The sequence below is a fragment of the Paroedura picta genome, chromosome 1 (assembly GCF_049243985.1).
Source record: "Paroedura picta isolate Pp20150507F chromosome 1, Ppicta_v3.0, whole genome shotgun sequence".
Lineage (NCBI taxonomy): Eukaryota > Metazoa > Chordata > Lepidosauria > Squamata > Gekkonidae > Paroedura > Paroedura picta.
In genome coordinates, this window is record NC_135369.1 from 99,362,543 (window position 1) to 99,376,096 (window position 13,554).

Below are 13,554 nucleotides of genomic sequence, written 5' to 3' on the forward strand. Positions count from 1 at the left end.
GAGGGAGAATGCCTACTGAGAAAGATGAACACACTCTGTGTGGGCTCTAATCAACATGCCTTAGACATCTTCTAATGAGATGGGTCAATTCTAGTCTACTCATTGTTTCTATTACTTCATAAGCCAAAGCTGAGAGTAAGCTAAGACTGGCCAGGGAAGCCCATTGTAACAAGAAAAGATTTTTTAGTTATGTGAGGAGCAAACGTAAAGTAAAGGAGGCAATAGGCCCACTGTTAGGTGCGGATGGACAAACTTTAACAGAGGATGCAGAGAAAGCAGAAAGCCTCAGGGCCTATTTTACATCTGTTTTTTCCCACAGGTCAAAGGGTTTAGGCACATCTAGAGATGGCAGTAGCCAAGGGATAGTGTCTGGGTGGCAGATTGACATGTACAGAGAGGTTGTCAAGAGGCATTTAGCTGAACTGGATGAGTTCAAATCCCCTGGGCTGGATGAAATGCACCCGAGAGTACTCAAAGAAGTTTCCAGAGAACTTGTACAACCCTTGTCCATCATCTTCGGGACCTCTTTAAGGACTGGAGATGTCCCGGAGGACTGGAAGAGAACAAACGTTATTCCGATCTTCAAAAAAGGGAGGAAGGATGACCCGGGAAACTACAGACTAGTGAGTCTGACCTCTGTTGTGGGGAAGATAATGGAACAGATACTAAAGGGAGCAATCTGCAAACATCTGGAAGACAATTTGGTGATCCAGGGAAGTCAGCATGGATTTGTCTCCAACAGGTCCTGTCAGACCAACCTGGTTTCCTTCTTTGACCAAGTAACAGGTTTGCTGGATCGTTGAAATTCGGTTGATGTCGTTTACTTGGATTTTAATAAAGCTTTTGATAAGGTTCCCCATGATGTTCTGATGGATAAATCGAAGGACTGCAATCTGGATTTTCAGATAGTTAGGTGGATAGGGAATTGGTTAGAGAACCGCATTCAAAGAGTTGTTGTTAATGGTGTTTCATCAGACTGGAGGGAGGTGAGTAGCGGGGTACCTCAGGGCTCGGTGCTTGGTTCGGTACTTTTTAACATATTTATTAATGATTTTTATTAATGATTTATTAATGACTTTTTAACATATTTATTAATGTCCAGGAGATGATATAAGTTGCTATATTTTAGACCCAGCTTTTAAAGCCCCCAGTATAAGTGTAGATGTTCTGCATTTTGCAGATTCACTTCCTGCAATGTTGACGTAGAGAGGTGGTCTGTCCCTGATTGGCTGGGCATCAGTTCAAAGAGTTCCTGGTTCCCAGTTGCAAGGCTTCCCTCCAAAAACCTATTTTTGCAGTTTTAATGTGACTGCGCTCCAGAAGCCCATGCTTCTCTCAGCAGAGTTTTGCCTCATTCTCTGAGAGGCTACTGTTGCTGGGGGCCCCCATCCCCTTCAAGAAAAGAAAGAAGCAAGCAGCCTCGGCTGCACTTGGCTCCTCCCCTGGTTCTCTGGCTAATAAAGTACTCTCCTTTAATGCAATGGCATGATAATTATAAAAACTGAACAATATAAAGAGAAAATTAAGGAACTCCTAGACCTTACTACATATAAGGAACTCCTAGAACCTACTGCATATAAGGAACTCCTAGACCCTACTACATATAAAAATCTAGATCATGATGCAACAAACAAACAAACTCACATCACAAAACAACATGCTTCATTCCACCGTGACATGCAAGAACAAGTGGCCTCCATCCCACTGAGATACATTGTGAGCACCACTGGCTCACCCACATACAAACGGGCCAAACATCTACAGACCCACATTGGAAAAACAACATCCTACATAAAAGATTCCACTCATTTCATCAACAAAATCAGCGCCCTCAAACTAAATCACAGTGACTTAATGATAAGATTTGATGTAATCTTTCTGTTTACCAAAGTCACAATAAAAGGTAGCCTAGCACTCATCAACAAGATTTTCTCAAATAACATCACAGGCATATTTCAACCCTGTCTAATAACTAGTGATTTCCAATGGGATAATTAATTCATGGGTAGCAATGTTCTCTCAGTCAAGTAATAGCATTCTTTTTACATGGAACACTTCGAAAAACAAGCCCTAGAATCAACAACCAAAAATCACTGGAATTTGGTTGCAATCTGTAGATCACACCTTTACAATGTGGAGTCATGGTGAGGATGAATTGATGAAATTTCTATATCATCTCAATAACATCCACCCCAACATACAATTCATCATGGAAAAAGGAGGAAAACTACCATTTCTAGATGTCCTAGTCATACGTAAAACAAACCAGCTATTGAACCACAAAATCTATAGAAAACCAACTCATACAGAACAAAACCTATATAAAAACACCAACAAAAGAGAGGTATATTCAAAACACTAATAGACCGTGCTAAACAAATCTGTGAACCTCATCTCTATGAAGAACTAAATCACCTAGCTTTCAGGGCTAAGAATAAAAGAGCCATAAAACAGGAAAAAAATGCACAACTGAAGAAAAACAGACCCCACTAGAATAAGATTTCTACCTTTTATCAAAGGAATAGCTGACAGCATAGTAAAATTGATTTAAAAAACACAACCTACAAACTGTTACAAACCCACCAGAAAAATACAACAAATCCTGTGGTCAGCAAAAGACTAGAGAAACCCACTCACATCTGCAGGAGTCTATTGCATACCATGCAGCTGTGGACAGGTATACACAAGACCTAAAAACACAGCATTTTTACAAGAATAAAAGAACACAAGAGACACTGCAGACTATGCCAACCTGAGAAATCAACAATAGCTGAATATACCTTAACCCAAACGAGACACAGGATCTTATTCAAAGACACAGAAATATTTGAAATAGCTTTATCAAATTACACAGGGAATCTACTGAAATTTACAAACAAGACAGTTTCAACAAAAAGGAAGAAAGTTTGAAAATAAACAAAACCTGGCTACCTGTATTTTAAAAAAAATCAAAACAACAAATGAGAAGACACTCCAGTCACAGACCCCCAATATTCAACCAGACAGAATGCCACTGAGAGAAGATATATTTCTGAAGATGACAGCCACAGGTGCAGGTGAAATGTTAGGAATAAAGACTTCCACACCACAGTCACAAATCTCCCCCCCCCAAAAAAAAACCCCAAACAAACATGAAAACCATTGACAATACAATAAACTACTGTGGGGAGGCAACATTTCTGGCAGGTGTTGTTAAGCTTCATGATGACTTTTGTAGTAACTTCTAGACTTTCCTTTTATGGGATGAGGGTTTGCTGTCTATGACTTTGGTGGCTTTTAATCTGGAGAACTGGGTTTGATTCCCCACTCCTGCACATGCAGCCAGCTGGGTGACCTCTGGCCAGTCACAGCTCTTTCTCTCAGCCTCACCTGCCTCACAGTTTGTCTGTTGTGGGAGAGGAAGAGTAGACGATTGTAAGCTGCTTCGAGATTCCTACACGTACGGGAAAGTGGGGTGTATTAGCAGAATGCAGGCAATGTTAATGAAGAGTGTATGCGGGCAAACTTTCCATCAAAGCAAGGAGGGGTCTAATTGTTAACATATGGGCTATAAATATCACCTGCGAGGTTAAAGAGCATGTAATAATTCCAATGATTGGGGCTTTAGAAACAATGAACCACAAACAAACATTGACACTGGGCAACCATGTTAAACCTATATATATCATCTACCCCCCCCCCAAAAAAAAAATCCCTCAACAGCATGGGATGACTCTATCAGCATATCTGTATGTTCCCTAGCACACATGCAGTGTCTCCTCCATCTTGCAAGGTGTCTCACAAAGTCTAAAAATCTTGATGTGAGGAATGCTTCATACTCTTTGCTAAGACAACAGGATCTGGTATGCCCGTTCATCTTGCCCTCAGCTAAACCAGCACTGGAAGAGTGCATGCACTCGAAAGCTCACACCTTGAATAAATCTTTGTTGGTCTCAAAGGTGCTACTGGACTCTGATTTTGTAGCACTGCAACTATCATTCCTGGCTTATGCTTACCAGCTGGGTTTATGTTCCATTGCCCTGATCTTTGTGATCACCAGTGCACTTAGGCAGGGCATCTAGTATGGATCTTTTAGGAATGCTGTATTTCATGACAGTTAAGTAGAGGGGGTTCTCCCATCCCATAAAACTTTGGGCAGGATATATGACCCTGTTTTGGTGCCAAATGATACTCCTAATATTCACTATTACAACTCACTCCCTTGATTTGAAATTGAAGAGTTTTTTTTTTTTCAAATGGACATAGATACCCTCAACTAATAGATATTTGAGGGGGGGGATTTCGCAGTCAGAGTAGCTCAGCAGTGGAATCAACTGCCTAAGGAGGTAGTGAGCTCCCCCTCACTGACAGTCTTCAAGCAGTGGCTAGACAGATACTTATCCTGGATGTTTTAGGCTGATCCTGCACTGAGCAGGGGGTTGGACTGGCTGACCTGGATGGCCCCTTCCCATCCTATGATGCTCTGGTTCTATTTCCCTATGGCTCTAATCAGGCTGTTTTCAAGACTGTTTTCAAGGAACAGAAAAAAGAACAAATAAAATGCCTAGACTTACAAATACTTGTGTATATATTACCTTAAAAGGTATAATGTAACATGAATTTGCCCTTGGCCAGGTGCCACAACAGTCATGTTGATACATACCTGTCTCTCTCTCTTCATTACTTCCTCTAGAGTAGTTTTAAGGATTTTCAATTCACTGGTAACAGATTCCAGGGTGTTTTTCGCCCGCTCTTTATCCTCTTTTGCTTCTCGCTCTACAACATGTAACTCTGACTTCACTGCCGATAACTGCTTCTCAGTCTTTGTTTTGATCTTTTCCAGCTTCTCTTGGGACTTGCTTAAGTCATCAATGGTTCTGTCCTGCTCCAGTGTTCTGATCTGTTAAAAAAATAATGACAGAAAATCTCCACACACAAAAATAACAAAGAATCTTGTAACACCTAAAGGAGGCATTGTGGACCTTCATGGACTAAAGCTAGTTCTGTCAGATCCATGCAGTGCTCTCCTCAGGAAGCGCAAGACATATACATGCACACACACACCGGTACAAAGAAGGGAAAACGATTTTTTTCAACAAGAAGGCCAAAATTCCATGCAATACAAAGAAGTTTTTGACATTTGTATGCAAGAAGGGATATCAGGTTTTCTACTTCAGCTCCCAGTCCTTGCTGTTCCTGATGGTGTTCAACTGGGCAGTGGGAGAAAAATTCCCAGGGGAATTGGGGGGGGGGGGCATGAGCATTGGCACCGATCCCATGGTGTCCCTTCTGCCGCAAGCACTGTGTCAGGCAGTGCTCTAGCATAGAAAGTATCCTGGGTAAATGCCAGCGAGTTGCCACCAGCAGACTGATGTCACTTCCGAGTTACAGCAGCAAGATCCCTCACCCCACCCCATGAGTCTGGAACTGGAAACTAATGGAAAGTTCAAAAATGCACAACAGCTATGCAAAACTTAGAAACTTACATAATTTTATTTATTTACTTCATTGACATAATAAATGGGAGAATACATAACAAGAAATAAAGTTTATCATATACTGTGGCATAGGCTACAGTCCAGCACCCTTTATAAAAGAATCTTCATGAACCAGAACAAATGTAGAGCCCAGTGGGACCTTTAAGCCCAACCAAGTTTGATTCAAGATGTGAGCTTCCATGTGCAAGCACAATTCCTTAGATACAATGCACCTTGTTTTGTCTACAATTTTTTCTTGAGAATCACAGGGTATGTTTTTTGAAATTCTAAGAAAAGATTCTTCAAGCTGCATTCACTATCTGGTAGCCATCTGGGCGGAATCTGCACAGAGCTTTTATTCCAAGCGCAGGTTGATTCAGTCCCTGCCGTCTCCACTGAATGTGATTTCCATTTTGATTTTGTCCTATTTAAATTTTCCCTCTGCAACAAGCATGACTGATCTGGAGTGACCCTACATTTCCCCTGCAATATCCTAGAGTGGATATAACCCTCAATATTTGAAAAAATCGGCATGAGAAAGCATTCAGCTCTCTGCTGGTTCCAAACTTTCTGCTGAGCCTCTGTGGTAGAGCAGCCCTGATTGGCCAAGGCTTCAGTTCAAAAGCTTCCTTGTTCCCAGGCTGCAAGCTTGCCTTAAAGGGGAAGCCCTAACTTCTCTCAGCAGAATCTCCAGAAGCCCTAACTTCTCTCAGCAGAATCTCCAGAAGCCCTAACTTCTCTCAATAGAGAATTGCCTCCTGTTTTTTTTCACCCTCCTCTGCTGTCTCCAATCCTCTTCCCCCCCTCCCATTTAAGAAAAAAAAGAGGCTCCTGTTGCGCTTGGCTCCCCCCTCTTCTGAGCTTCCCTAACCACGTGCAGATCACTTTTCTATTTCAATGGGGGGGAATAGGAAGACCCAAGTTCAAATCAATCAGGATTCAGCAGGATCCACAATGGAATAAACAAAGTGCACACTCTGCCCTGGATATTTTGCCATGTGTGTACCTTTAATGTATTTCACACACCTGAATTGCCTGCTTATATGGAATTATCTTTCACATATTGGCTTAAAAGATAGATTTGTTACCCACCTTCAGTTCATTGGCATCAGCCAATTTTGTTTTCAGATCAATGTTTGTTTCTCTTGCCAAGACAAGTTCTTTCTGCAACCTCTCCAGCTTGTTTTGCAACTTTCTAACTGAAAGGTTGGCCTCATCTCTTTCCACAGCCAGGGCTGTGCGGACTTGCTTCTCTTCTTCCAGCTGAATTATCTTTTGATGCAAAAGTTTCACATGTAGCTCCTTGCTATCAAGCTTCTCTTTTTGAATTTTCAACTACATTTAAGAGTACAAAAGGTTATTTATGCACACAAATGTACCTTCATTATATGTGAAATAATTAAAGACAGAGCTTTTGTCTAAATTGAAAAGTGCTTCTTTTAAAATCCTGCTCCACTTTGCTTACCTTCCTTTGCAGATTGCGTGCCATGATTTTATTTTCAGTCAATGTGTCTCCTTCCAGTTTGACCAATTGCTCAGCCCGGGCCAGGACTACATCCATCCTCATGTCAAACCCAATATCAGCCGCCATGCTGTCCAGATTCATCTTTTCAGAAAGCTGATCCAAAAACTTTAGATACTTTAGAGGGAAAATGTAGGAAGAAGTGGGAAGAGACAACAAAAGTTCATCCAGAACTTCAGAGATCAGAATTACCTTCTTCTGTACAGAACTGAAGCCTCATTTTTTTTCGTACAGAAATTTACCAGGAGAGAAATACCTGCCCTGTCTTTTAATATTAACCTATTTTGACAAGCATCTTCTAGTATATACAAATAGCCTTAATCACGATTCTATCATTTATGGGATTTTTTGCTTGTCTGGTCTTTTAACAACAAAATCAGAGTCCAGGAGCACCTTTAAGACAAAGATTTATTCAAGGCATTAAAGGAGCTACTGGACTCTGATTTTGTTGTGCTGCTTCAGGCCAACATGGCTACCCATTTGAATTGGTCTTTTAACAATCACATGTAGGCATTTTTCTTCAAGGATATACTAAATGATTTCTCAAAGCCACCTCTAAATTCTATAGAGACATTCTTTCCTCAAACAATTGGTATCATAACACTCCATTAGTGAATCTCCAAATGGAAGTATCATGCATATTACAAAAGCACAAAAACTAAACTCTGTTTTTCTGCATCTGCAAGTTTTTAATTGGGTAGGACCATTGCTATTCTCTCACTGAGATATAGCCACATAAGCATAGCAGCAGGTAGATGAAATGGGTGGTTTTTAGGCACATGGTTCATTCAGCCAATCATCTTCTGCCAACCTTCATCTCTCATACATAGGAAGGAATTCAAAAGGCAACCATGTTCTAAATACATGCTCTCTGCACAGCTGGACTTTTTGAAACTAGGGCCAAGGCCACTTAGAAGGAGCCCTGTGAACCACAAGCAAATCAACAACAAAGCAACAAATATAGAAAGATAAGTACTGAAGAAACAGCTGCCACAGGGGACACATGAATCAAGAAGCTACTAGCAGTATCAGATGCAAAAGCATATCTTTGGCCCAGTCTTTCAGGGATAATGGAAGGGTCTGTGCTTCCTGGGCAACAATGATGATTCAAGTATTTCTCTCCATGTGCTAGCAGTAGCATGACTGCATTGAGAAATGTCAGTACCTTCTGTGGGATGATGTCTTTATCATATAATCTATCTATCCCTCTTAATAAAACAGTAATGAGGGTTGGGGTGGGCAGAGTCCGTGATCAAAACTCCCGGATTGGCACCTTGGCCCCGGACTGACAAGCGAAGGGGCCAATCGGAAGGTGCTTCATGCATTCCGATTGGGCCCTCACTAGGACAGACCAGAGTTCCATTCACCCAGCCCAGCCAGGGGCAATCTGGAGACATGGCTGCCAGTCTGCCCCTGACCACTGCAGGGAGAGGAGGTCAGTAGGGCTGCCAAGGGGGATGAAAACAGAGGCTTGGACAGTCTGCGCCAGCCCTTTTCGCCACAAGGCTGTCCTAACTTTCATGTCCAACTGTACATGAACCCTGACAGAGCTGGCAGGAGGCTGCAGAGTGCTCTCCCTCCCCCTCCCTTCAGGCCTGCTGCAAAGGTGCCTCTGACAGGCCCTGACTGAGGGGAGGGAGGCATTTCCAAGAGCAACACAGGGAGCCTCAGGGCATTCCTTTTGAGGGGGAAGATTTCTCCTTCTGCCAAAGAGTTGGCTGACAGGGAGGCCACAGAAGCCCCTTCTCACTTAAAATACTGCTCTGCCCGGGAAGTTAGACACAGCCAAGCCATGGGTCTTTCTTCTTTGCAACTCTCTGAAGATTTGAGGCCTACTACACAGAGTTATTCTGCAGATGAAACTGGATGCTGTCTCCTGTTTCATCTGCACAACACCCCTGTGCAGTAGGCCTCAAGTCTTTCAATTCAACAACAACCTGTGCGGGAGGCCTTAAATGTTTCTTCTCTACCCCAACCATGTTCAAAATAGCCCTTTCTGCCTGGGGAGCTGATCTTCATACTCTGCATGTAAGCTGTAATTCCAGGAGCTCTCCAGGCCCCACCTGGAAGTTTGCTACCCCTGGGTTGGAAATATTCCTGGAGGTTTGGAGGTGGGACTTCAAAATCGTACAATGCCTCAGAGTTCAGCCTTCAAAGGAGCCATTTTTGCCTGCAGTTGGGAGGGAGTGGTGCAGGTGTGTCCCTCCTGGGCTATGGCCAGCCCTTACCTTATTCTGGGGTGCAGACAGACAGACTAGCATCAGTCCTGTGAGTCTGGAAAGTGCAGGAAGATCTAAATAAATATTTACAGCCTGAAACTGTAAATAGAATCATAGAATCATAGAGTTGGAAGGGACCATACAGGCCATCTAGTCCAACCCCCTGCTCAATGCAGGATCAGCCCTAAGCATCCTAAAGCATCCAAGAAAAGTGTGTATCCAACCTTTGATTGAAGACTGCCAGTGAGGGGGAGTTCACCACCTCCTTAGGCAGCCTATTCCACTGCTGAACTACTCTCACTGTGAAATTTTTTTCCCTGATATCTAGCCTATATTGTTGTACTTGAAGTTTAAACCCATTACTGCGTGTCCTCTCCTCTGCAGCCAACAGAAACAGCATCCTGCCCTCCTCCAAGTGACAAGCTTTCAAATACTTAAAGAGGGCTATCATGTCCCCTCTCAACCTCCTTTTCTCCAGGCTGAACATTCCCAAGTCCCTCAACCTATCTTCATAGGGCTTGGTCCCTTGGCCCCAGATCATCTTCGTCGCTCTCCTCTGTACCCTTTCAATTTTATCTACGTCCTTCTTGAAGTGAGGCCTCCAGAACTGCACACAGTACTCCAGGTGTGGTCAATGGGACTATGACATCTTGTGATTTTGATGTGATGCCCCTGTTGATACAGCCAAAATGGCAGTCCTCCCAATTTAGTGTCATCTGCAAACTTGATGAGTAGTCCCTCCACCCCCTCATCTAGTTCATTAATAAATATGTTAAAAAGTACCGGGCCGAGCACCGAGCCCTGAGGTACCCCGCTACTCACCTCCCTCCAGTCTGATGAAACACCATTGACAACAACTCTTTGAGTGCAGTTCTCTAACCAATTCCCTATCCACTTAACTATCTGAAAATCCAGATTGCAGTCCTTCAATTTATCCATCAGAACATCATGGGGAACCTTGTCAAAAGCTTTACTAAAATCCAAGTAAACGACATCAACCGAATTTCCCCGTAAAATTTCCCCGTTGTTCCCCTAGTGAATAAGTAAATGCCTGGCGAGACATGTAATGACTTTTTTCAACCTTGGCCGGCAAATAAAAAACCAGTATAAAAAACCTTTCTAAGGTCAAGACTGCTGTGCACAAAGAGACTTCCTCTTAGGGTTCCCAGGTTCCATGTGAGGCTCTCTACCCCACCTCCCTCATGGGGAGTCTGCTATGGGGAGAGGAAGGGAAGACGATTGGAAAATGCTTTGAGACACCTGAGGCCTGCTGGGTCACTGCGGCCCATTCCCAGTTCTCTCAGACCTCTCACAACCCCACATCCCTCACAGGTTGTCTATTGTGGGGAGACGAAGGGAAAAGGTGTTTGTACACTGCTTTGTGACTCCTTTGGGTAGTAAACAACAGGGTACAAAAATCCAGTTCTTCTTCTAAGGAGCAACCATGAAGGAAGCATTTGATACATAACATTTTATCTACAGTGAAAAAATGGAGACAGAAGGATGGACACCTGTGTACTGTGACTACTCCATGTGCATTAGGAAAGGGGGACATTTTGGTGCCTGTGGCCTAATTCACACAAGAAGGGAATGATGCAGAACTGGGAGGAATCAGTTGCCATGTAATCTCCCCCTAAGAAGAGTCTCCAGTCTGATTTTCCCTTCACATATCTGAAGACATGGCTCTGGAAAACTGTATCTGTAACCACTATGCCACAATTCCCATGTGACATGCTTGCCTTAAAGGGCAAGCCACTAATTTCTCTCAACTTCTGTCGATTCTGGATTTTTCCTCCCTCCTCTGCCTTTTTTGATCCTCTCCCCCTCCCCTCCAGGAAAAGAAAGAGGCTCCCTGCCTGGCTCCTCCCCCCCCTTCAAGACAAGAAAGAAAGAGACTTGGCTTCCCCCCCCCCCGCCCCCTTCTGAGCCTCCCTAACCATGTGCAGAAGACTTTCCTGTTTCAATGGGGAGGGGGGAAAGAGGAAGATCCGAGTTCAAAGCGATCTGAATTCAACAGGATTGACAATGGAATAAAGAAAGTAAGTTCAGACTCTGCCCTAGAGTGCTTTTAATGCTCAATATTTCAAGATTCGGATTAGCCCAGCCCAGACTGATCTTGCCAAATATTGGAAGCTAAACAGGGTTAATCCTGGCTAGTATTTCGATGAGAGACCTCTAAGGAGCACTAGGATCATGGTGCAGAGACAGGCCACCTCTGAATGTCTCTTGCTTGGCTGCCATGCTATCTAATTTAAATAATGGCAATATTAGGACAATACAAGTGGCAAGTGGGGTGAGGCTTGCTCTCTAAATTAGCATTTGCTTTCTACTCCTGCAAGCTCCAGGAAGCATTTATTGTATTGTATTTTTACAACAACAACAACAACAACAAGCCTTTAGTAGCATATAAAAGTACAATATAAGAAGGGAAAGTGCAAAAGGATCCACTGCTAGTGAGAACAAAGGCAAATATCATGTTGTTGTTGTATTGTATTTATATACCACCCTCCCTTGCGGCTCAGGCTTTTCAGTGTACTCAGGTTTTTCAATGTAGATTACCACAATCACAGTACCTTACAGCAATTAACATTACCATAGAATTTAAGTAGTACATTATACTACGCAAAATCTTGTTTAAGGTGCAGTATTATGTTATTCTTGAGCAACACTATGCATGCACCAAAAAAAAAGTGTTCAAAGAATCACTGTGGTTGCATGAGCACAGAGTGCATGGGGATATAATCCACACCTGGTGTGAAAGGGAAACTGCAGTTCACAATGCTGAAAAACCAGATTACTATTTGCTGTATGGAATCTCTGTTGCATCAATCACACAGGCAACATAACCACAACCCGTCTTCCCACAAAAGAGCCCTTTTGTAGAATCAGCTTTGGTCATTAAACTCAGTTGTCCCTCTAGCTTATATCACATTCTTGCTACAAACGGAAGCTATTACTTTTTGTTTCTCCATCTTCCAAGCATCACATGCCACATCCTTGGACACCAGCTCGCCTTCCTGACGCATCAATTGATCATGAAGTGTCTCAAGTCTGTTTTCTGCTTTCTTGGCCCTTTGTAAAAACACCTGCTGTAACGTGGTCTGAGATTTGACAGCCTCATTCAGGTTAGCTATTTGGGCTTCCAGCTGGTCCACCATCTAGGGAGAAAAGTAAACTCAGATCAGAGGCAGGACCTGAAACTAATCTGTGGCAAAGACAGACATCACAACATCAAAAGCGACATCAAAAGCAATACAGTAAGTACCTTTTGTTCAGATGTTTTCAAAACAAGGAAAAGAATAAAACTTAATTAGCAGAAGTTAGCCTAACAACTAATCACATACAATGTTGTATTGATGTAGACTTCAACTGTCTCACCTTTAATATATTTCATTTATTTTTATTTTATTTACCCAGCCTTCCTCTCTAATGAGGAGCCAAAGTGGCTTTCATTGTCCTTGTTTCCTCTGTATTACCATCAAAACAACCCTGCAAGCTTCCATGGTATTGTGGGGATTTGAACCTGGGTCTCCCCGATCCTATTGTGACACTCTCTAACCATTGGCTCTATTGTTCTATTAAAACAGCTCATCAAACACAGGAACATTTTACAACAATGCAGTATCTTTCCTCAACCAAATTCCCTAATTATAATAGAATTTGAATGACAGTGATAGACAACTCTTTATTTCTTTCATTTATACCCTGCCCTTCCCCAGAGGCTCAGGGTGGCTTACAAATTGAATCTCTCAGTTGTAAGAGAGAATAATTATAATAATTATTATAAATTCACTGTTGGGCTAATTCCACAAGCAAGTTATCTTTGTCTTGTCTTTGGAGAAAATTCAGTCCAAGCATGTTAGCATGTCAGGCATTATTATTATTAGTATATTTATTAATCACCCTATCTCATGAGGCAGGGCAGTTTACTACAGAGCAAAACATATGTGTATAAAAACTTTAATACATACATTAAATTATACCTTTAAAACAAACATAAATAGTTGTCCGCTTTCCTATCATGGGAAAGAAAGGGGTTTTTTTTACAAAGATGGTCTACTGCCGCCTGACGGGTAAGTTCTAACAGGGAAGCCAGTAAATCAGTTTTAGGCCTTAGTCATAGGGAATAATATGTTAATAATGCTGTGTTTTTCCTACTGTACAGGCCCCGCTTACATTGCCACCTTTTCCCTACCATCAGCCCCTTATGGGTGCCATTTTTCCAAGATTGTTTCCTGCCGTACCACCACAAGGCATTTTGCAAGGTGATAGCTCTATAGCACAATAATAATCTACCATCATTTATCTCTGTTTTGTATGTTAGTTCTTTTGACTTTCCTGTTCTCATTTTTTAATC

General features: G+C 42.4%; 1 protein-coding gene across 4 annotated transcripts in view; it reads right to left on the reverse strand.

Annotated features, from left to right (window-relative positions):
• Nucleotides 1–13,554, reverse strand: part of CCDC170 (coiled-coil domain containing 170) — a 92,334-nt gene that overhangs the window by 17,781 nt on the left and 60,999 nt on the right. For all 4 annotated transcript variants that reach the window (XM_077349553.1, XM_077349563.1, XM_077349571.1 and 1 more), the window contains 4 exons: nucleotides 12,155–12,355; nucleotides 6,922–7,095; nucleotides 6,549–6,791; nucleotides 4,643–4,879 (listed from right to left, as the gene is read on the reverse strand). In XM_077349553.1, coding sequence (XP_077205668.1) covers nucleotides 4,643–4,879; nucleotides 6,549–6,791; nucleotides 6,922–7,095; nucleotides 12,155–12,355 — 855 coding nt within the window. The remainder of the gene's footprint in view (nucleotides 1–4,642; nucleotides 4,880–6,548; nucleotides 6,792–6,921; nucleotides 7,096–12,154; nucleotides 12,356–13,554) is intronic.